Raw genomic sequence first — 22,839 nt, 5'->3', positions numbered from 1 at the left:
TGCCCCAGTCAGAGGCTGATACAATCTAGGAATTCAGAAAAATTAGTCATCTTCCTATGTATGATTTTGGCTATGTGTAAAACATATTCTTACCTTGAAACTGCCTTGGTGGAGGGTCAGTATCTAGTAGCATTTTATTTACTGAGTCATATTAAACAGACTTGAGGTAAAACCTATGACCTCACAAAATAATTGGCCACATAGTATGATCCTGTTGGGTATGTGCATCCTATTCCCCTACTCATACATAGGGGTGTCATGTTCACCCCGATACTGCTGGGGCTACACCCAATCGATTTCCTTAGCTCCAAAAGGAAATGTAACTTATTCGGAGAAAAGTGGAAATGACTGATGTCTCACTTCCTCTGCAGTGAGGGCTCTATTTGTGAGGAAGCGTTAGGAGTCAGACAAACCTGTTGGATAATTTCTCATCTGCAGGTGATGATTAAAGGAGCCTCACCTTAGTACCCCAAAATCAGCATACACACACATTGGTTGCTTTTTTACAGACGTATGATTGTGTTTTAGCCAAGAAAGCAGATAGGTAATTCAGAGCGAATGTTAGATGAGGCCTGATCATGTTTCATCACACATCCCTATCCTTTTCGTATTTTCCCACACCAGAATATCAGTGTATTAATAGACCTCTAACTTGTATGGCTGTTTTAGTTAGTTAAAAACGTAATTCTTGCAAGGCTGTGTGTAGTTTTCCCCACATACCTCACGGTATCGGGTCAGCAGTCTGAACTGAGCAGCACAGCGTCCCCCCCCAGGACCCAGTCTGTGTCTAACTCAGATCCTGCACCAGTACCTTATATCAGTGCTTAATTTGTGCTTGTTGTTTCCGGTGTGGACCACCAGCACTTATTGTTGCTGGCCGTCGTTTATTTTTCTGCCTCAAGCATTTACTGCAAAAGACACATGTGGGAAAAACGGAGGAAGAGAAAAAAGTCACAATGGGAGAAAGCAGAAAGCTGCAAGAGTGAGCTGAAGGGGCAGGGAGTTGCTGTAAATGGATTGAAGAGGCCAGAGATCGCTTCAGGATTCGTCTGCCTCATTATTCCGTGTTCGCACATTTAGTTGCAGCAGCCACGTGTTTAAAAGGAGGGCTTAGGGCACCAGCACCTTTTTATTTACAAATTAAGCACTGCCTTATATACTCTGATCACTAATGCTATATTATGGGCCAAAGACGAGTCGGTCATGCTCGGCTTGTGGTTTGCTAGAAAACCACACAAACACTTCCTCAAAAAGCAGCAGAAGGCTGTTTCGAAACAAGTCTCACAATGTTGTAAAGCCAGCCCAATTACAAGGATTCTCTTAATATTAATATGACCTCAGGCCTGTCTAGCATGTAACAATCTTTAATATTACACAAAAGCCCTATCACACATTATGGGTGTCATGATCTTAGGGGCCTCCCCTGAGCCGGAGGGATCTAATTTCTCATCTCATTATTCAAGGACTTAGTTTAGTGCACCAACATGAATTGGAAATCTGTTGAACTGCGACCTATACGCGACTCACTAAGCAATACTGTGCGGATGTTTTTTCTGGTAGCGATTAGTTCATCTAGAGGAGTTTAACACAGCAGAACTCTAAAACCCTCTTTCATAAATGAATACACACTCAAAATAGCACTAAGAAACACGGGATAAAACTTTAAAAACGTTGATAACACACATAATATGCATGAATAGATTGTTAGCCATACAGCTAATAAATTAACATATTGCTCAATTAGGAAAAGTTTCCTTCTGCAATGGCTCAGAAGGATGTAATTGTTATGCAATCAAGTCATTTAGGTCAGCAACAGTTATAATATCCTGAATGGCATCAATGGCAATGAGCAAGTGAATAAAAAAGGCAACATTAAACCCTAATAGCATAAACAAAAACTCAAATACGACAAGTATGGTGTTAAGGTCCATGGAGGGTAGCAGTGCATGCAAAGTATCATTGAATTACTCTATCTCTCTGCCGCACGCACGACCATGCAGCGCAAGGTCTTCCCTCAAGGTGCCTACATCATTTAGGGTACCTATGCAACGAGGGAATAGAAGGTGTTTGGAGTGAGTCCTGAATCTCCTGCTTAGTGGAAGGTGGAAAGGGGTGAATCTCAATATGGTCCTCCCCAGTCATCTAAGATGTCTAGTGTCGTCATCCTTTAGATATTCCTGGAAGAATAATATATAGGATGGGGTCTAGGACACAGTCAACATCTAGAATCTAGGGGAAATTAGCCCAATGGAGTAGTTGGGTGGAGAAGGGCGCTAGGAATTGGGGTTGGCCTGTATTTAGGGTAGTAAATGCTTTTCAATTGGACTGACCAGCCGCCCAATACCCCCTCCACTAAAGCATATATTCCTTCAGGCTGAATGACTGTCTTAACCCAGATAAACTGGGCCAGACGTATGGTCCCCTTCAATACCTTGTTACATGCTAGGAGATGAAGTTTAGCCATGGTGTGTAGAAAAAGGAGGGCACAACGATAGGACTTCTGTGGTGTGCAGCGTGAAGGGAGCATGCACAAATGAAGCACTGTTCCTACACAGCAATCCCACTAGCCAGATTAAATCATTTGATATGTACGACGCCGGACTCATCCACAGGAACTACCAAACTCCCAACCCCAGAGCTGCAGTGTAACATCTAAATGTGCTCACAATAACAAACTACTAACTATATTGAGAGAGAATGAGAGAGAGAATGAGAGAGAGAGAATGAGAGAGCGAGAGAGAGAATGAGAGTGAGCAAGAGAATATAAGAGAATGAGCCAGCCAGGACCAAGGTGTACAACAAAATGGCCTGCTTGGGCCCGCAGTGTTAGCATAAGTCTCTGTAGAACTTGTATGTGGTTGCTAGCCCAAACAATGACGACTCCAACCTAACATGCACCAGGTAGGAGGTATAGGGAAGTAGTGTGCTCATCGCCAATTGCAACATTTAAACTACATATAAGGCATTAATAGGAAACATATTGTAACCCAATGGCAGTATAACTGAATTACGGTACACATGAGGAGGTGCAAATAATATAAGCCAATGACAGTGAGACAACTATCAGATTATGGCATCTGCAGTCTGAGGAGTGACCTCTAAAGGAACTATCAAAGCAGTACTTAGGGCCTGATTTAGATCTTGGCGGAGGGGAATACTCTGTCACAAACGTGACAGATATCCCATATGCCGTATTACGATCCCATTGTATCCTATGGAGATCGTAATACAGTGGACGATGTGTCATGTTTGTGACTTAATATTCCATCCGCTGAGATCTAAATTAGGCCCTTGGTAGTGAAACGCTGGAAGTCTTGGACGAGGTTGAAAAATCTGAGCCCTAAAGGCCGCCTCTCGCCTGTTGCTCTTTCAATTGTGCAGCAGCAGACAACTCCAAGTCCTGCTCCATCCCTGATTAAACAGGAAAGGCAGTCCCCATGGAGCCCCTTCTCAAAAAATATCAACACAGGGCTTGACGATTATGGCTTGGAATCATGTCTTTAGGGTGAGTGGGGAAGACATTGCGGGAACCCAAATTTTGGTCTCGTTGTTTTATCCTGTCCCATGGTTCTTGTGTCTCTGTGAAGAAATGAGAGCCCTAGCCAGAGACAGCCTTCTGTTTGGCTGGAAACAACGAAGAGTATATGAGCCCCAAATCTGATTTTGGAAAGAAAGAGACATGGTGGCACTGCACCGCAAGGGTGTAATCTGGGCAGCATGTAAGCAGCGCCAGGATTGCTGGGAAACCTGTGCTGGTGCCCCACTCTGGGACACCATAAGAACAGCGAGGCAGCAGGAGATGGTTGTTGGTAAATATAAAAGGCGTGAACTGCTAAAGAAATACCCTGACTTGAACTTGATATGACGTATTCTAGGTACCTCTAAATTGAAATAGTTATATTTTTTTAATATAACCTAGATAAACACTTTAAAATATTTTTGTCTTACTATGATCTCGTATGAATTAAGTCCGCAATGCCTCTGGTCACAAAGGCAAATAATGCAATGCGTGTTTTGATGTTTTTAAGAACTAGTTTTATACTACATTCCCTATGTTCCTATTCCCTTGGGGATTCGTCTACATCGGTGATGGTTAAGTGCATTTCCCCACCAGTGCCGATGAATAACCGCGTCCTTCTTTGAGCATATGCACAATGCAGACAACGTTAGAGACAAGCCGAGCTCACCAGCAAACGGGGGATGCTAGCCTCCAGGAACTCGTTGTGATGAAAGTGTAATTGGAACCTGGCTCTTAAGCTTGTCTGCACGGACATCCCTTGCAAGGCTTTGCTTCTGCTATCCCTGTACAAGGGAAGAGCCACTGCTCATTTCAATCACCTTTTGCTTGAATCATGGAAAATGTCTGTGCAACAGTTCATAGCCTGAACTACTGAAATGAAATACAGAGGCCTCTTTATGAAGCACCTTTCGGCCTTTCAAGCAATAGTTCCAGCTTTTGGCCGATATAGTCCACCTGATTGCTCAGCCTGTTAAGCTCTCAGCTCTCAAGTGACTTGTTTTTCTGTTATTCTTATTCCTGTATTTCAGCTGCTTGGAACTGAATGACTCAAGTAAGCCTGGAGTTGTTTAATCTATCATCTTGTGATTGCTTTTCTTAGTCATCTGTTTACCTTGCTTTCTATCTCCTCGTCTCCCTCGTTTCAGAACTCAGGTGTTATCTTTGGCTCTTCCTTTTGTTTCTCCCCCCACATTACATACATTGGTGAATTTGTTATTCAGGGTATTCAATACATATAACACGTGGCCCTATATTTCATTTTCTAGTGCTAAATTACCATTCTCTTCCCTTGATCTTTGCTCCTTCCATTTAACTGATCTTCTGTCCCCCTCGCTGTAATCTCTCCAATCTGTTTTCACTTCTGCCTCCAGACTCATGGATAGCCTACAGTCAACCAGTTGTAATTGTCCTATTGCCTCCCACTGAAGATAACATTTTTCTGACAGTTTTAATTTCCTTTGTACTGTGTAGAAATGTACTTACTCTCCCCTGCTTAGCTCTTGGAGACTTCATGTTCTACTTTATTGTTTACTCATTTTTAAGAGTAATTTATGAAAATCACTTTGGCAAGAGTTGTGTAAATAAAATAGACAATGCAACACAACACTGAAATAGTTTTCGATATTAGAAGGTGTTTGAGAGGGATTGCAAAGGTTCCTGAGAATCTACTAATGACCTAGGCCTGCCACAGGCTGAGGCCAGTAAGTAAGTCTGCAATAGTTTTTAGGTCCTGGCTCCAGAGAACTTGATGTCTGCTGACCTTTGTTGAAACACCTATTGTGGAACATACCAACACTTACAGTGGGCTTTGTGCCAGCACCTTTTTTCTTTTAGCATCTAACGCAAATAGAATGGATCTGATTGTGGGGTCTCCATTGTACTATGGTTCCCCCACAAATATCCAACCCCTCACAAGCTCCATATCGTTGCCTTCTACCCCCACCCACAACTCTTCTGCTATTTCCCCCACCCCCTAACCTGGCTTTGTTTTCAATATCTTGGAATGTTAAAAAAAAAAAATGAATTGGTGACAGCAGCGTCATGTTATGTGTACACGTGCTACCCCAGCAATTCGTGCATGCACATGTACACGTCATCGTGCCTTTTAATTATTATTATTATTATTATTTTTTAAAGTCAATGCTTCAAGGCATTGGCAGAAAGCATTGGCAAAGCTGTTAAGATAAAAAAAAAATGCAAGACCTATTTGCTTTTCAATGCTTGTTCACCCTTAGCTTCTCCCCCTTGAGGTGGGCCCACCGATATCGGAGCTGGTTGAGTGTCAGGCAGAGTATCAGTTTGACATGCCTTGATGCATGACAGAAGTAGTTAGCACTGTCTAGTATGACAACAATTCCCTGTTTTGTTCTTTACACATGTGATAAAAATCCTTGTTGCCATCCGGTGGAGTCCTGTCCACTGTCTGGGACAACTGCATGAATAACTAAAATATGTTGTCTCATTCACTGACGAGGGTACCTCATTGGAAGATAGTGCCCAAGTGATGCGTTTCTAGCCAACTCGTCTGATTAAATGAATCCTGAAGCCCCATTGCCCCATGATTGCGGCAGTGGATCACTGATTTAGCCCCTCGTGGGCTGGTGGGCTCTTTGTGGAGCATTGGCAAGTTGTAAGGAGACAACCTGCAGCCTACATGGGAGAGCATCACCACAGGCCACGTTGTTGGGCTGGGCCACGCCTGGAAGGAGTCATGGGCCTTGTCCCATTACAGGGTTGTGGTGGGATTCAGTATGTGCACCCTTGTCTGCCCATGTGGAGTCAACACAGGATTCGAAGGGCGGAGTGGCCCTTCTCTATGGCCACCCGCCCACCACCCCACTGCCTGTGTGGGACTCTGATAATACTTCTATCTATGCCAGAGGTGGTGTAGGTGAGACCAGGAGACCCTGGTGATTGGTTGGATGGGCCCCTAATCTGCAGTGAGAGGTGCAGATCTGATCGAGAGTGTATTTTCATGCCCGTTATGTCACGGCTCTGCGGCACTACTAATAATAAATGTTTAAGAGGGGCGTTGTGATATCGACCCATCTGAGTTTTGTTGTGTGGATGTGGCCCAAGGGTCATGTGGGTTTTCCTAATAAAGTGCGATGCAGCCCCTCGGGCGTGGTCTCCGTGCATGTGGTTAACTAGCAGCACAGGATCACTCCCATGCAGCCGGACACACGAAGTCATTATAATGGTGTGTCTTAGTTATTTATGCAGACCGGGAAATAATGGAGCCGGCGCTTCCCTGAACCCAACAACACGACAGACAGGCCATAGTAAGAGGCCTAGCACAGGGTGGCGTCTGAGGCGGCTTCTCCCTTCTGGGTCCTTTGTTTCAACTGCTTGTCAGCTGCTAGCTACTACTAGCTGCCAAATTACACTTTTCAGCCTGGTTCAGCCGGAGCCTACACAGTCCAGTTAAATCATAAAAGGGCTGGAAGCTTCCGACGCCAAAGTGCAGGCTCGAGACTGTAAAGCTTGTATTGCTAAACAAACATATTATTTGCTGCAAACCACTACCTTATCAGTGGCTTCACACGTTCAGTAAATACGTGACTATTACGAAACCCCTCCAAACCTCACTTCTCAACCCTAAATATGTGATTGCGTGACTGGCAAAGCCACTTTAAATTCGGTGTGTGCATAATCTTGGGGGCACGCACACACTAAAAAGCATTTCGTTAGTTTCTGAGTAACCCTGCTCAAGGGGGTCACATACATTCATGAGGTGGCAATCATTTAAAATATTTCTGGTTTTGTGGCTGCTTTCCAGATAGCTAAGCGAGCAATGTGATCCTCTTTACATGTTTACTAAACGGCAATACATATTTTTTTTAATTTCATTTAAGATTACAAGGCTATATTTGTGAATCTAAGTTGTCTGGATCATTAATATGATGTACAATTATTAAACAAGTGTAATTGTTCAAACATGCATTGTATTCTTAAATGAGGATTTTTCACATTCTCGTCCAGTGTTCATGTTCGAGCAGTGGGCATAAGTTTACCCGATCTTGCACATTCACCGCAAGTAAAATCTAGGATTGACTCTTTAAAAAATGATGCACTTATTGTTTTTTAGAATTAAGCACGAGGATCACTATTTTACTGAGTGACTCATGGAAACACCAAGTTACACACTTGCATAGAGCAGAATTATGTAGTAACATGGTACACATCCGCATGTTGCAGGAGATATCTATTTAAAGGCATCTTCGGTTCCTGGATTATTCACAAGTCATTGGCCAGCAGATCATATTGGTCTGAGTCATGATTATCACAATGTAAAGTTGAACATAGACTGAAGTCATAAGTGAGCAATATTGGTATGAGTTATTTCTGAGTAAAAGACCATGTGTTTTCTCAGATTGGGTGTATTTATCTCATTTGTACATAAATGTGACTGAGATATCTGGAAATTTGCAGCACATGTTGGCCATGACTAGCCTGGAAGGATATGGGCTCTAACTTTGAGATGCCGCACTGTAGAAGTTTGTCTCCAGTGCATGACTTCTAAGGTAGAATTTTTCCTCTTACTTATCCGTTGGGTAATTTAAAATTAAGAGCAGCAGATTAAACTGGTACCTAGAACCAGGGTCTAGTTAAATGGAACTTTCCTGCTGCGCAGTCTTGGTCATATACAGTGCTGCTGACAGGCCACAAAACAGTAACATCTGAGCAGAAGTCGTGTAAATATCAGTGAAAAAGACCTGTTGGGGATTTAAAATCCACTGTGCCTAGTACCATCTTCGGTTTTGTAGAGCTTTAAAATATATTTCCCAATCGACAGTGCAGGGGGGTGGATGTTGCTGCATGTGCAACCTATACAGATCTGTACTAAAGCTTATTTCATTGCTTTGGAGTGGAGGCCCAGAACCTACTTCCATGATGTCGTAGTAGTACTTGGGTGCCACCTCCACTGCTCTAGGGTGTTCTCTATAAGACCACTACTGTTGTGCCTCTGGTTTTTATTCAGGTTCCTCTTCCACCACTCCTGACTATACACCATTGACGTCCTACTTTTGTGTTTGTTGTACTCCTACAGTCATCAACATGCCACAAATGTGTAGTTAAAAAGTTGGACATGTACCTTTGTTTAACATGTCCAGGTAGTGAAAAACTCTTACATTCGTTTTTAACATTTGCAAGGACTACCTCTCCCAAAGGCTAGTATGGGGATTTCCTTATAACATTTTAAGTGAAATTTCCAATTGGGACAAGATAGAAAAATTGAGTTTAGTGTCTCTGGACCCGCAATTTAAAAACACATATTTTGGTAAAGGTGTTTTTTCAATTGCAGGTCTGAAAATTCCACCTTTTGAAGTTAACATTTTCTTAATTTAAACATTCTGTGCTCTAGCCTGCCTCCAATCCACGTCTGGTCTATGAAAGGTTTAGGTGACAGCTACATCTGTGCATCCCATGCAGACAGCCATAAAACACAGGACACATCTCCCCCCTGCATTCCAGGGGTCTTATTGGACAGCAAGAGTGGAGGGGCTCTCACGCTTCAAAGGGTAGTGGCCTGACCCACACAAAGGACTGATAACCCCTACAGACATCCTGACAGACAGGACTGGACTGCAAGGACATTGGGGAAACCTCCAAAACACACTTTGAAATCTCCCCCACTACGAAGGCACACACACCAAATGGGAGGAACACATCTGGACTGAGGACATTCTAACAGGAAGGAGGACTGCAGGTCTGGTCAGTAGGGGCTGTCACTTTACTGTTTGCTGTGATTTGTTGGCCTGCAGCCTGCTGCTACTTTCCTGGGAGTGAGTGGACTTGATTGAACTCTGCATTTGCAATCTAAACCAAAACATGGATGGGCTGAAACACGTTGACATTCTTACGATGCATCAAATGATGACCTGAAAAGAAATAGTTTGTAAAGTATCAGATGCGTATTGTTGTGTTAGGGTGAACAGATGGTTCCAATAAATCTGGTCTTGTTGAGTGTTTTCAGCTTGCAAATCGGTTCATGTGGATGGTTGAGTTTAACTGAATCATTTGGATTGACACTCTGGAAACCAATTTGCTTTAAATGGAAAACCAAAGACTGGTAAAGTAGTGTCCGGGTCACATGGAGTTATCTGTTCACCATCCATTTTATCATCCTCCGTGAAATGATACATGTCATTAAAACGCATGAATTCACAATTATGCCTTTGCAGGTCCTATGTAGCTGTTTGTAATGGGAGCATACACCATTTTACCCAGCAGTGGATATTGTCACCTGTGGTTTACACGTGAAGCGCTGCAATAAATACAATGACACTGAGCTTTCATGCCAGTGACCTTTGACTTGCAGGTTACAAGCAGCGCTCAGCGGCAGGCACAGCCTTAAGCTACTTTGTGGTGATTCAAATCTATGGTCAGCTGGCTGTGCCTTAACACCCCGATATCTTAAAAAGCAGTCCATTTATAACTAATAAAGTAACCAGGAAGGCTTTACTATATAAAAAAAAAAAACATAATTTTCCATGAGGGCGGAGTTTGATTTAAAAAAAAATAAATAAAAAAAAAGCATGTACTGGTTGGATATGAGGTGGCTCTGGTTAACTACGAAGTTTTTCAGGAAGGGCACAGTCATGAGGCACATTCTATCCCCGCTTCCTGTGACCAAGGTGATCTCGGATCATGAAGGCCTAATGGGCCCTGCTCTGATTTCACTTGGGTACCTCAAAAAAAAAAAAAAAAATCATGGTGCACGATTTCTGTGATTTGCAGAACCAGGGATATATTCAAATCAAGTTGATTCACTGCCGAGGATCACTGGCACATGGGATAACCGTGGAGAGAAAAGTGTAACGAGACTAGGGTGCATTATGGAAGGTCAGGAGGGATGAACTCTGATGGGGCTTGTTCTCTGTGGACTCACAGAGGAGCTACCCTGAGAATTGGAGCTCCTGGATGCATTTCATGTCCAGGATGAAGTTCCAATGGAGAAGTTGTGCTGGAAGGATGGCGATACAGACTTTGTTAAACTTCTTGAAGATTTCACTGACCGATCTTGGGGTATTTTATAGAGGTGAGGTTTTAAAGAGTAGTATAATATGTTTATTAGGTGGTGGGGAGGGGAGGACTAGATTAATGAAATTTGAGGACCTGGTTAATGCTATCTTCTGCTTTTTGTGACCTTGCATTTTAAAGAAGGAAGAGGTGCTGGGAAAGAGTACTGTTTGCTTTAGTGGGATGCTGTTTTTGTAGTCGTGTCTTTGGGAAGGGCGCAGACAGGGGTGAGCAAAGGGCCAGAATGAAGATGCTTTTTGGGAAGAGACGACACTATTGTATAAGCCATTAAACGAATGGAGGGTGATGAATGAGAATTGCTTGGTAGAAGTACAAAACAGTAAGGGGTATAAAATTGGTGATTAGTAATATGTTGAGTACGGGTAGCAGAGCCTCAAACTGTCCTTGCCACGGGTAAAGAAACTGTGTTTCGTTTCTGGTGGGGGAGTGGAAGCTCAGACACCACACATTTGTGGTACAGGCTTTGTCTCCAGTGGGGTCTTCTCGGCTATGGCGGTGGAGCGTAAACTCCCCCTTCCTCCCCTCCCCCCATGCCCGCCAGCAGCTCCATACCTTTAACTACTAAACGATAATAAACTGTGTTTATTATCGTTTTGTAGTAAAAAGGGCAGGGCATTAGTGATGAGAGCCATGGAGGGGAGTGAACAGAACACTCCCCTCAGTGCGCATGTATGTTTGGCTGGTCATTATTAGGTTATGGGTAGGGAATGAGGGTTGTGTTTAGTACTGCCTTTGATGGGCCGACTTTACAAAACTGTTTGCACCTGTAAGGTTAGTTTACATGCACAAATTGCCTTTTTACTAGATTGAAAACGTTTGATTTTTCATAACTGGATCAAATATACTTATTAAAAAATTACTGATGGTGGGGCTCTGTAATATCCCTTTTAGGGACTGGACAGCTTAGGGCAGAAGTTTTCGAGCACACTCAATTATATGTGGGCATTCATAAACCCTTTCCTGACCAGTTTACAACCTAGAAAGGCCTGTGAATTCATCCCTGTAGTTGGGTGAGGGTGAGAATGGGCTCAGACCCCCCCAGCCTAATTTCTCCCCAACCCCAAATGTTGGGCGAAGGGTTTCTCCATTGTTTTTTTTTTTTTCTTTGTGGAGAGAGAAAGACGAAACTGAACAAAATCATATTTTCACATAAGCAAATATATTCCTCATGCAGCATGGAATTTCAGGAATATGCCTGAGAAAAGTGCAATAGTTGCTCCCCTGGAAATCTTTGGTATGCAAAAATAATTTAAATTCTACCTTTTAGAGCAGTGGTTCCCAACCTTTTCACTTCTGTGGACCCCCATTGTATCGATACTGGAGCCCGGGGACCCCCACTGAATCATTATTGGAACCGGGGGACCCCCACTGAGTCAATACTGATAGCTGGGACTTAATATAATAAAAAAATTTAAGCAGCTGTGGACCCCCTGATGAGGCTTCGCGGACCCCCAGGGGTCCCCGGCCCACAGTTTGGGAACCACTGCTTTAGAGTACAAGGTAATATGCAATATTAGATTATTGATTTTTTTTTTTTTTGAGGTCGGGATGTTTTGGGCCTGTTGCTATTTCGTGTTTGTGTAGTGCAAACCTAGCCAGAAAGCAATAGAGCGCCTTATGCTAATGACAGCTGGAAAGCTTTCTTCCTTACTTGTATCAGTAACATTTTACCTAGGAAGTCTTTATTTATCCTCAAAGATGTATTTGATATGTTTGGACTCTTGTCTTGGAGACCCCATGGTCTCAGTTTGTCTGGCCAGCACTTGCTATTTTTATCTCCCTGTACCTCTGCAGACTGCCAAATAGTTTACTTTGAGCCAGAGGGCCGGGGAGAGGATTTATATCCTGCAGCACCGCGGGTATCCGGAAGCGGAAGTGCACTCGGTGAAAAGAAGACTTGTTAGGTGTCTGCCAGTGTTTGCTTAGCTGCCCTAGTCCGTGAAATCGGAGCCGCGTGACGTCTTTTTCAACTCTGGCCGCATGAACTTTGCTTTCACTCTGTATTTAAAGCAGAATAAGGAGATTTGATACCAGGCAAAAGTAACCCGTATTTTTAAAATATTACATTTTATAACAAAACATGAAATTGAAGGCAATTTATGCATTCTTCACAAAGCACTCAGAAGAAGGCATATGGGCTTACGGAGCCCGCTTATAATTCAATAAACAAACTTGGACAATCCGAAAATGGCAAATTTCTGTGCGAAGGGTCCGTCCGGCTGTAATGCTTCACGCAGCCCTTGGGGCCGGACATATTGTTCCCTTGCACTCTTTAAAACCTACGCACAGTTACCAGTGTTTCTACGCATTGATTAGCAAGTTTCATACTTGTTTTCATTAGCATGAATTCCAAATGTATGCCACTATTTTTATTTTCAAAATACCTCCGGTTTTTAACATATTCTGAGTATTTTAATTTTGTAGCTTTTTTTAAGTGATTGGCCTGTTTACTATTGACCTTACGCTTTACAACGAGACACCTTCTAGCAGTCTGTTCCTAGTTTCGACTACCAAACCCCGGACACTGGGAGGCTGATCGCTTTATAAAAGAACTTCCTATCTGGTGTTCCTCGTGAGATTAAACACGCTGACTGGATATATTGACAAACGAGGAGTTTACGAGATTGACACAAGGAAGAGAAGATCGAAAGCATGGAGCGTAAATCTTAAATGAAAGGCGCACGACCTGACATGTTGTTGCTATTACTGTGCGACAGTATGTTTTTGTTCTATTGAAGAAACCCCATCTTCAGGTTTGTGATAACTCTGAAAAGTAGGAGTCTGTCGCTCGCGTAGTGAACTGTGAGGAGATCACATGACATATGCTATGGAGACGGATATGTATGCCCCATCACAGAAGTTTCTAGTATCGATTACATGACTAAATACTCAGAAAAATATAAGCAGAGATGAGGGCACAATAGCAGCCTCGAGACAGCTTCGAAAGTAGCAACTTTAAACACCATTTCGGCGAGCAAGCATATTTAGAAGAATTGTCAAAGCCAATAGGTCTCACCTGTGAGTCCTATTGCTTTAATGTTTTTATCGATGTTCTACATCATTGCAGCTTTTATGCACTAGGACAAAAAGAAATGTAATGACACAACTGTCGTGTTTTGTAGGCACGCACATGCGTTCAAACCACATGCGTTCAAACCACATTCCCCTACTTATAAAGGGCCCTGTTTTTTTCGTCTTTTTATTTACAAATCCAAGATGGATAAGTGTATTTTTTGCTGTTTTCTGTCCGGCTCGTGGACTACCTTTTCTCTATTTTACGAGCGCGATTTAGCTTGGCAGAAGGCGAGCGCTTTACATAGTTAATTGCACTTTTTTGGGTTACGTACATAAATGCACTTTTGCCAATAGGTGAAAAGTCGGGTTAGGCATTTACAACGCTATCCGCTCTAACATGAGCAAACGCGAGACCCGTTGCATTGCAAATGCCTGTTGTATTTTGTCTCCATCTCAATAGGTCCCTAATAAATAAGTTGTGTGTGCGTGTGTAATTTTTCTTTGAGCTCTTTTAGGTTTATGAGGTTAGTGTCTCAAAGTGATTCATATCTTTTTACAATAGCTGGCCTTGGATTATCTGAATATGTGCCTCCACATCATTGACCTAGGGAGTGAGAAACAATTTGTTCACAATGGCGCCACTCATTATTGCCTTACTAAAAGCTCTAAGTGACTTTTCTTTTAGCTTCAGAATTATCTTTTCAGAGTTATATGACTAAGAAAATGAATTTGATCAACCATCTGCTTTTCTTGCATTGATGCAGCATGAGTGCAGCACCAGGATTGGCTGGAGCGTGCTAGTTTAGTGCTCTTTTAGGCCCTGGGGCTTGTGCCTACTCCCCTCCCACCTGTCTAAGCCAGCTCAGGTGGAGAGGTTTAAAGTGCACATGTCAGGCTGGCTGTCCCAAGACTGCTGACTGAAGTGACGTGCACATTAAATTGAAGTGCCCACCACTCCTACTCCTCTGCTGCCAGTCAGCAGCGATGGCCCGCCCCAATACTTGGCTCGTACTGGCTGCACTGAAAAATAAAACTGTAATACAATTGTTTTATTAACATTTTAATGTTCATTTTTACTGCGCTGGCAGCAGGGGTGGGTGACACTTCCCTGCCCTAAAGAAGGCTTCCCTGCTGGATCTGGTTGCAAGCACATGGACTGTGGGGGGGTCGGCTGATGGGCCTGATGCCAAGCACATTGGTAATGGAGGACTGACATAAGGGCTGGAAGCAACGACCTGGGCAATGGATGGGTCTGTGGGGAAACTACTGAAGGGGAGACAGCTGAAAAACACATACACTCGTCTAGTGCTTAGACAAAAATAAAAAGTAGAACCTGAAAAGATGGGCAGGTGAAGGACCCACATAATGTGTCCATTTTCTAGGGAGGAGGCTAACATATAAAGAGAAAGGAAGCCTGTAGAAGCTGACCAATAAGAAATCAGCAAAGGAGAGGGACTTTAAAGCCAGCAAATGGTTAGAAATGGGTGCCCTCTAAGCCCCCTGCAAAGTTAAAAGGTATTGCAAAAGACAGCACTTGCATTGTCCTAGGCAAGACCTAAAAACTGGGTGGGGGTCTGTTTATGTGGCTGCTTTTTATCGTATTTTGGACGGCTGGAATAATTGAGACCTTTTTCCTGCTTATTGACATCTTGTTTTTTTAGTGATTCTGTTATATGATCTCGGGTGTTTTCTTTGACTCAAGTGAATCTGATACTTTTTTGTCGAGTTGATACCTCACAAACATTTCTCTGAACTTTACTGCCTCATAATTATTGCATTTCTTACCATAAATGTTTTGATATAATGTGCAATGATTGACATTGCGTATACATCTTTCTGTGAGCCATCTCTAGTCAGGCTCGCGTTATAACTGCTTTAACAAAGTAATAAGATAGGTAAAAACGTAAAGGTCCTACAATCCGAGCAAAGCAGAAAGAGTCCTGACATTATAGTGAAGGATGCAGGGTGCTTTGGCTGCAGGTTTCACGTGGCTAAAACTGAGGTTGTACTGTATTTGGTATCTACGCTGTTTTCCATAAACTGCTTTCTATAAGAATATTTCAAAACTAGTCGAACTTCTAATATTTACTGCTGACACGTGAAGGTTTGTTGTTGGGCTCTTTTAATATGAAACCGGCTAACTTGCTAGCCACGGTAGTGACTGTCAACTAAGCGGCTGAATAAGGAAGAGCAAGTCTGAACAAAGTTTAAGTTTCTTTGCTCTGCTAAAATTGAATAGCATGACCTTTAATCTCTTCAAAGCAGAAACTTGTGAATTGCGCTACTAAGGTAAATATTGTCTCACTGGCTAGGAAAACTAACCTTGGGGGGGGGGGGGGAGGTGGAATAGATAGTGTGTGTGTGTGTGTGTGTGTATATATATATATGAGTATGTGTCATCAAAATCACTTGGAATGCAGCGGGCTCTCGTCATGGTGCTTAATTGATCTACTAAACAGCTCAACTGTGACAATGTGTCACAGATCAAGATTAAAAGATAAATACAACTGTGACCGAACACATCCAGCAACTCTGGACTAATGAATCTCAAGCGTTGGCTTCCAGCTCGCCAATGCATTTTAAAATCTAACTACCCTAAAGATTGTCACTTGCTAGCACCTTCAGGGAGACTGTGCTGTGTAGACTCATTTGTGTAACTTCTCCTCTGAAGACCAGTGTAGACTTCCTCACTGTTTGTGGTAGGTGGGTGTGTGCTTGAGTAGCCGGTTAGCTTCTTGCGTAGTTGATCGTCGCACTGCCGTGTGCCTTCTGGCATTTGCAGTACTCGGCATCATGTCAAACTGGGTGTCTGCTGGGCTTATGATGAGTAATGACCAGTACATGAAATTCCATGCGGTCTCACGCACTGGGATTTGGTTATTCTACACCTGCCATGTGGTCAGATAATGCATTACCCACTTTTATCCACTTGGATGGGAACAGTGGAGAACATGTCCCTAGTCTGCATGGATGTGTTAACTGAGGTCCTCAGTTAAGCTCGGCTGGTTCTTTTCTTTTATTGGCTCTGTGGCATACGTGACTGCCACTTCTCGTGTTAAGACTGCCCGGTTCTACAGGATGCTTACACTTAACCTGCCCTACAGCCAACGGCTGCAATGGACAATACTCCTGCACTACAAGCGAAACTGGTGAATTGTGCAGTTCATTGTAAGCTATTGAGACTACATGGGTTCACAACACATCCCACATGTGAGCAACAGAGGCACTTTGCAGCCCTGTATTGACTAAAATCAGCCTGGAAACTAGGAGAGTGGGTCTTCTTCTTTGACCAACAAAGGTGATGGTTCATTGGGGGGGTCTGTGCAGTTTTTACTCACTGGAGGTCTAAGCAGACGCATACGTGGGTATAATGAACACCCTCCCATCTCTGATCTTCTTTCAAACGGAAGTAAACCAGAACTCTGAATGCTCATGCATTGCTTATGGCTTCCAATCTACCCGCACTTTTGCTAGTTCCTTCCATTTATCTGTGATAAGTCGGGGCTGACCAGATGTGAGGACTATGATACTAGCATTCAAAGATGATTCATGCCAACCACTGTTTCATAGACAAAGAGTCGAGGTGATGATGAGAGTTAAATTCAGCACCAATATACCCCATTGTGGGTTCACATCTGAGCTTTATAAATTCCAAATACAAACTTACCATAGCCTACTATCAAGGTTTGAGGCCTAAGATACTTATGACAAATCTACAACAGTTGTTCTGTCCTTCTCCAAATAGGTTGACACAAGCCACAGTAATTTCACCTCTAAACTTTGAGGCAAATCTTTTTCAGTGGAACTGTTTATTGAATGGTGTGCTATTTACTTTAAATGGAAAACACAAAATGAATATCGTCTGCAATAGGCCATGATTACATGCAATACTTTAATCGCAGCTTTGCATTGGTTAACTTGGAGAATGCAGGTGCTTTTCTGTTTTAGAAGATTTAGGATCACAATCCTTAGGCTCTTTATAACTAAGAAATTTTTAAATAATAAGAGAACCATGGGATAAATTGACTCAAAATAGGCAATATGCTTAACGTGTGCATTTTTTTTTTAACTTTCAGTGCTGTATTCAATCATGGGAAATGGAAAGTTGTGGTTTGTTACAAAGAGTGTGTGCTACATACAGAGAGCACTTAGTAGAACTGTTGCGTGGACAGAATATGTTGACATTTGCCATCCTGCAGACAGAACCTCTAAAAATGTTTTTTCACTCTTAGGTGAAAAAAAGAAAACCAGGACTATCGACAGTGAACTAAACCCTGTGTGGAATGAGGTGAGTACACTTATCCTTTTTCCATTAGATTTGTTATGTCCAAAAGCTGATTTACACATACATCTAATGAGCTCTTAATAAATGCCTAAAGCTATAAAAAAAGGTTCGTGGTTGTAAACATATGTCGGAGGAAAGCCTCCTCCTGATTTGAACAAGGGGACAACTGATATAAAGAATTTCATAGCAGCAGCTTTTCCAAATGCAAATATATATATAATATGTAAGACTAAAAAACAAAAAACAAAGGTTACAAGAACGTTATCATTTATCGTTCCCTAAGGGAACTATTACTTGCGCCCCCACCATTCACAGTTTTCTCATCAATAAATGTATTGAAAATGTTATTGATATTATCAATGATGTCATAGATGATGTCATGACTGGTGTGGGGTAATCCGCAGTGCATAGCAAGGGTGTAAATTAGTTACATTAAGGCACAAGTTAGAGTATCTTGTGATAAGTATACCTATAACTGCTGAATTTCTATGGATTTGTGTTTGTAAAATCTGAACCTAACTATAACGTCCCTGTAACTTTTTTTTTTTTGTGTGTGAATTTCTAAGATTTTTTTTTTTTAATTCTATTTCCTAAGTATAATGTTCCTATAACCTTTGGGTTTTTTCAGTGTATTAATAGGGTTTTTTATTGTAAAGTGATATTTAGTTGCCATACATAATCCAATCACTGCCGTGTATGGTGGGGGGGGGGGGGGGTTTGGCTGCGGCCAGCTCCCCCACTTGCAGCCAACCCTACTGTGCTCACAGCCTTTGTCTGGGCACAACAGAAGTTTGCTGCATGGCCTGCGGCCAACCCTCACATGCTGTCAACCATATGCTGTGAGTGATTGTGTGAGTAGCTGTATGGATGTGTTACTGTGTGTGTGCATGTGTATGTGTGTGGGTGGGTGTGTGGGTCTGTCAGTGGTTTTGTGGGTTTCTGAGTGGGTGTTTATCTGTATGGGTGTGTGAGTGGTTGTGTGGGTGTATGAGTGGGTGTGTGGGTGAATGGTTGTGCGAGTGGTTTTGTGGGTCTGTGAGTAGAAATGTGAGCAGCTGTATGGGTATGCGAGTGGCTGTGTGGGTCTGTGTGTGACAAAGGGTGTGTGTGAGTGGTTCTGTGAGGGGATGGATTTGTGTTTGGGGGTCTGGATCTGCCAGGGATTCACATAGGGGGGCCCCGCTGAGCACCACAGAGGATCTGATGATCCCAGTGTGTGCCCCCAAAAATATTTTTGGTCAATGTCTTGCCCATGAGGGTTCCCTCAGACCCCTCCATCAACCCCATGTGGTCAGGATACTGCAATACTAACCCCTTAGGTTATATATATTTTATTTTGCCCCCTCTCCCCAGGAACTGTGTTCAGAATCAGAAAATGGTGGCTGCAACTTTCCTGTCAGGTTGTGGCCAGCCAATCAGTGCATTGCTAGTTGCGTGTAAATCCACCGTGATCTACATAAAGCTTTTTTCTTTAATAACTAGCACTCCAAAACTACTGAACAGATTTAAACCACATTACAAAAAAGATCTTTCTGGACCAGGATCTAGCTTTCTGCCAAATTTGGTGTAATTCCTTCCAACGGTTTGGGCTATAGTTGTGTCTAAAATCCCTATGGGAAACTGCATGGGGAGAACTTTTTGGGACCCCCCCTCCATTTTTAACTCAACCATTGCATGCAAAGCACCCCCAAACTTTTCAGAGAGAGGCTGAAGTGAGTGGCAAACTAGTGTTGAAAAGTTCGTGAAAATATGACAAACTGCGCCAAAGTTATTGGCAAAACAAAATAGGTCCTAACTATAACTGGCGACTGCAGTAGGTTTATGTTTTTAAATATATATATATATATATATATATATATATATATATATATATATATATATATGTGTGTGTGTATTCCACCGCAGCCTTAATTTGTGAAGACTGTTAAAATGAACTGTCCTTGCTGGATAACTGTCCATTTGCTGGGGCTCCGATCTTGGGTACAGCTGTGATAAGTGCTATGTCGAATGAACATTCATTTAAAATTTAATTATCCCTCTCCTTAAAGTAGGCGTAGCCTGCTATCCAAGGTAATCAACAGTTCTTCTTTCTTGAATGTACACTTCTGAATGCAATATGAGGCTGAAGTGCTTCATGGTTTGGGTCTATGCAACATGCTTGATTGAACACAAAATTGATTTAAAGTGTGTGGACTGAGCTTTACATATTTCGGGCACCAGGAATAGAGGACGGAGCATCGCCCAATAAATATGTAATCAAGCTAATATTAGCAGTACTAGTTTTGGGCTCCAAGTTGCACACCTCATGGGCTACCCCAGGCAACAGCAAATTGGAATGAACGTATTCAGTGCAAGGTGGATGACAGTGTGAACTGAAATGTATGACACTCAGTCGGCACGTACAGAATGCTTGAGCTCAAATGCACAAGGTTGTTCAAGGACAAACATTCCACTACACAAGCGTAGTGGGAGCCAAAGGCCCCAGGTAAAAGGAAGTGACTGGGTTTGGTCAATAGACGTTTCTCCTAAGATGGTGTGCAGAAAGGTCTGTGCCACTCAATAGAAACACACACGAGTCTGTACTTTGTATCTGTCATTAGACATACTATTTGCAAATGCAAGAAAATCGCCACATGTTAAGTCTGTCAACAAGGAACAGTAGTGTGTCCATTGAGCTTACATACCACAATGGGCCATCCTAATCTGGCAATTTTCTAAAAACTATGGGGAAGCATATGGGAAATTCTGAGACTGCCCTGTACTCAATACAGTATTTTACCTGTATCTGGAGAGCTAGTGAGTGCAGATGAGATTGTTTGTTTATACTCAACAAAGTGTACCTTGTATCCATATAGTCTCAATCATGTCACACTCACTAATATATATATATATATATATATATATATATATATGTACCCACTGATCCGAAGAATCAATCAACACCATTTGCAATTTCATATGTACTGACTGGTGATAACACAGGGATACATCAATCACTGCATTTTTATTATTAGTATTGGATGAATAATAACTTCCTATACCTTAACTGTGCCAAAATGTCAAATGTATTGTGTGCGACTAATGATGAAATATCAATATTCATATCCCCTCATTTCTTAAATGGACAATATCCCTTTCACAGAAAATAAACAACCCAAGCAAAATATTTGATTCAAAAGGGCCTATGACCTCTTCCCTCAAATAGAGGTAGTTGTTAAGTAAATCGTTTCAAACTATTCATATTGCCCACACCTTTTCTTCTGCAAACAAATCATAGAGTATATCTCGTCTCGTCTCATCTTAGATTTGGTCATTGTAGGGAACTGGTCCCTAGTTGCAGTCCCCCTCCACTTTTTTCTGATATTTGATGCTAACTAGATTGAGTGTGTGTTGGGACCATGCTACCCAGACCCCAGCACCTGTGTTCTGTTCCTAAACTGTACCATTGCTTCCAGAATTGGCACACAGTGAAGTCCCTTGTAAAACTTACCAGTGGTACCAAGGGTCCTGTGGCCAGGGAAGGTCTCTAAGGGCTGCAGCATGTAATATGCTGCCCTACGGGACCCCTCCCCAAACACATGTTGATTGTGTGTGTGTTGGTGGGGAGAAAATGGTAACTCCAACATGTCATCCCTCCCTGGATGCCATGCCTACAAAAAGTGCCTGTTGCATAGGTAAGTCACCCCCTAGCAGGCCTTACAGCCCTAAGGCAGGGGTAACTATACCACAGGTGAGGGTATAGCTGCATGAGCAATATGCCCCTACATTGTCTACATCCATTCTTAGACATTGTAAGCACAGTATACTGAGTACATGGGCTGGGAGGTTGTCACTATGAACTTCACAGCTCCATGATGGCTTCACTGAATGCTGGGAACTTTGGTATCGAACTTCTCAACTCAATAAACCCACACTGACGCCAGTATTGGATTTATTGTAAAATGCACCCAGAGGCCATCTTAGAGATGCCCCCTGAAATTCACCCAACTCTCTAGAGTGTGGCTGACCGGTCTATGTCAGCCTGCCACCACCAGACACGTTTCTGACCCCATGGGATGAGAGCATTTGTGCTGTCAGGAGTCGGGGACAAAGCCTGCCCTGGGTGGAGGAGCTTCACACCTCTCCACTGCAGGAACAGCAACACTTGACGGTGAGCCTCAAAGGCTATTGCCTTTTTTTCATGCTGCCTCAGGGAAGTCCAGCCAGTGGAGGTGCCGCCCCCTGGACCAGGCCCCACATTTGGCAGCCCGTCTGGAAGAAACATTAATAAAGCACCAGGAGGAGTGTCCACCCCAGCTGGGACCACCGATAGGGATCCCAGAGCTGAGGTGAACCCCTCCTGACAGAATCCTCCATCTTGTTTTGGAGGGAAATAGCCAATAGGGTTAGGTATGTGCCCCTCCACAAAGGGAGGGGGGCACAGGAAGGATGTAGACATCGCCTAGGGCAGTAGCCATTTCCTACTGCCCTCTGACCCCGTAACACCCCCAAATCTAATATTTAGTGACACCCCTGATATGTGATGCTAACTAGACTGAGTGTCTGATGGGACCCTGCTAACACCCCTGAGTCTTGAACTTCAGATTCCTGGTGACCTAAAGGAGGACTGAAGAGCCGCACCAGCAGTGAAGACTACAGATGACAACTGACTTGGCCCCAGCCCTACCGGCCTGTCCGTAGCTTCAAGATTCCTGCTACGAGAAGGCGACTAGTCCTGCAGGACCAGCAACGTTTTCAAACACTCAGAGGGCTGCCTTACTTCCCTAAAGACTGCATCTGCAGAGGACAGTGGCCCTGTCTACAAAGAAAGCTCCAACAGGGTCTCCAGAGCTCTCCGGATCCACAAGTCCTGCCCACTCTGCACCCGACGCCCACGGCCCGAGTCCAGGTGGCCCACCTGACCAGGGAGAGTCCCCAGGTGATTCTGACTTTGACTCCATCCCGGGTTGACCCCTTCTGGCCTCCACGATGACGC

General features: G+C 43.1%; 1 protein-coding gene across 6 annotated transcripts in view; it reads left to right on the top strand.

Moving 5' to 3' along the window:
• MYOF (myoferlin) overlaps positions 1 to 22,839 on the top strand; it is a 686,313-nt gene that overhangs the window by 86,228 nt on the left and 577,246 nt on the right. For all 6 annotated transcript variants that reach the window (XM_069239822.1, XM_069239820.1, XM_069239821.1 and 3 more), the window contains exon 2: positions 17,812 to 17,867. In XM_069239822.1, coding sequence (XP_069095923.1) covers positions 17,812 to 17,867 — 56 coding nt within the window. The remainder of the gene's footprint in view (positions 1 to 17,811; positions 17,868 to 22,839) is intronic.

This window comes from Pleurodeles waltl, chromosome 6, assembly GCF_031143425.1.
Source record: "Pleurodeles waltl isolate 20211129_DDA chromosome 6, aPleWal1.hap1.20221129, whole genome shotgun sequence".
In the NCBI taxonomy this organism is placed as follows: Eukaryota; Metazoa; Chordata; class Amphibia; order Caudata; family Salamandridae; genus Pleurodeles; species Pleurodeles waltl.
The sequence above is the reverse complement of the archived record's forward strand: the minus strand, read 5'-3'. Positions and strand labels throughout refer to the sequence as shown.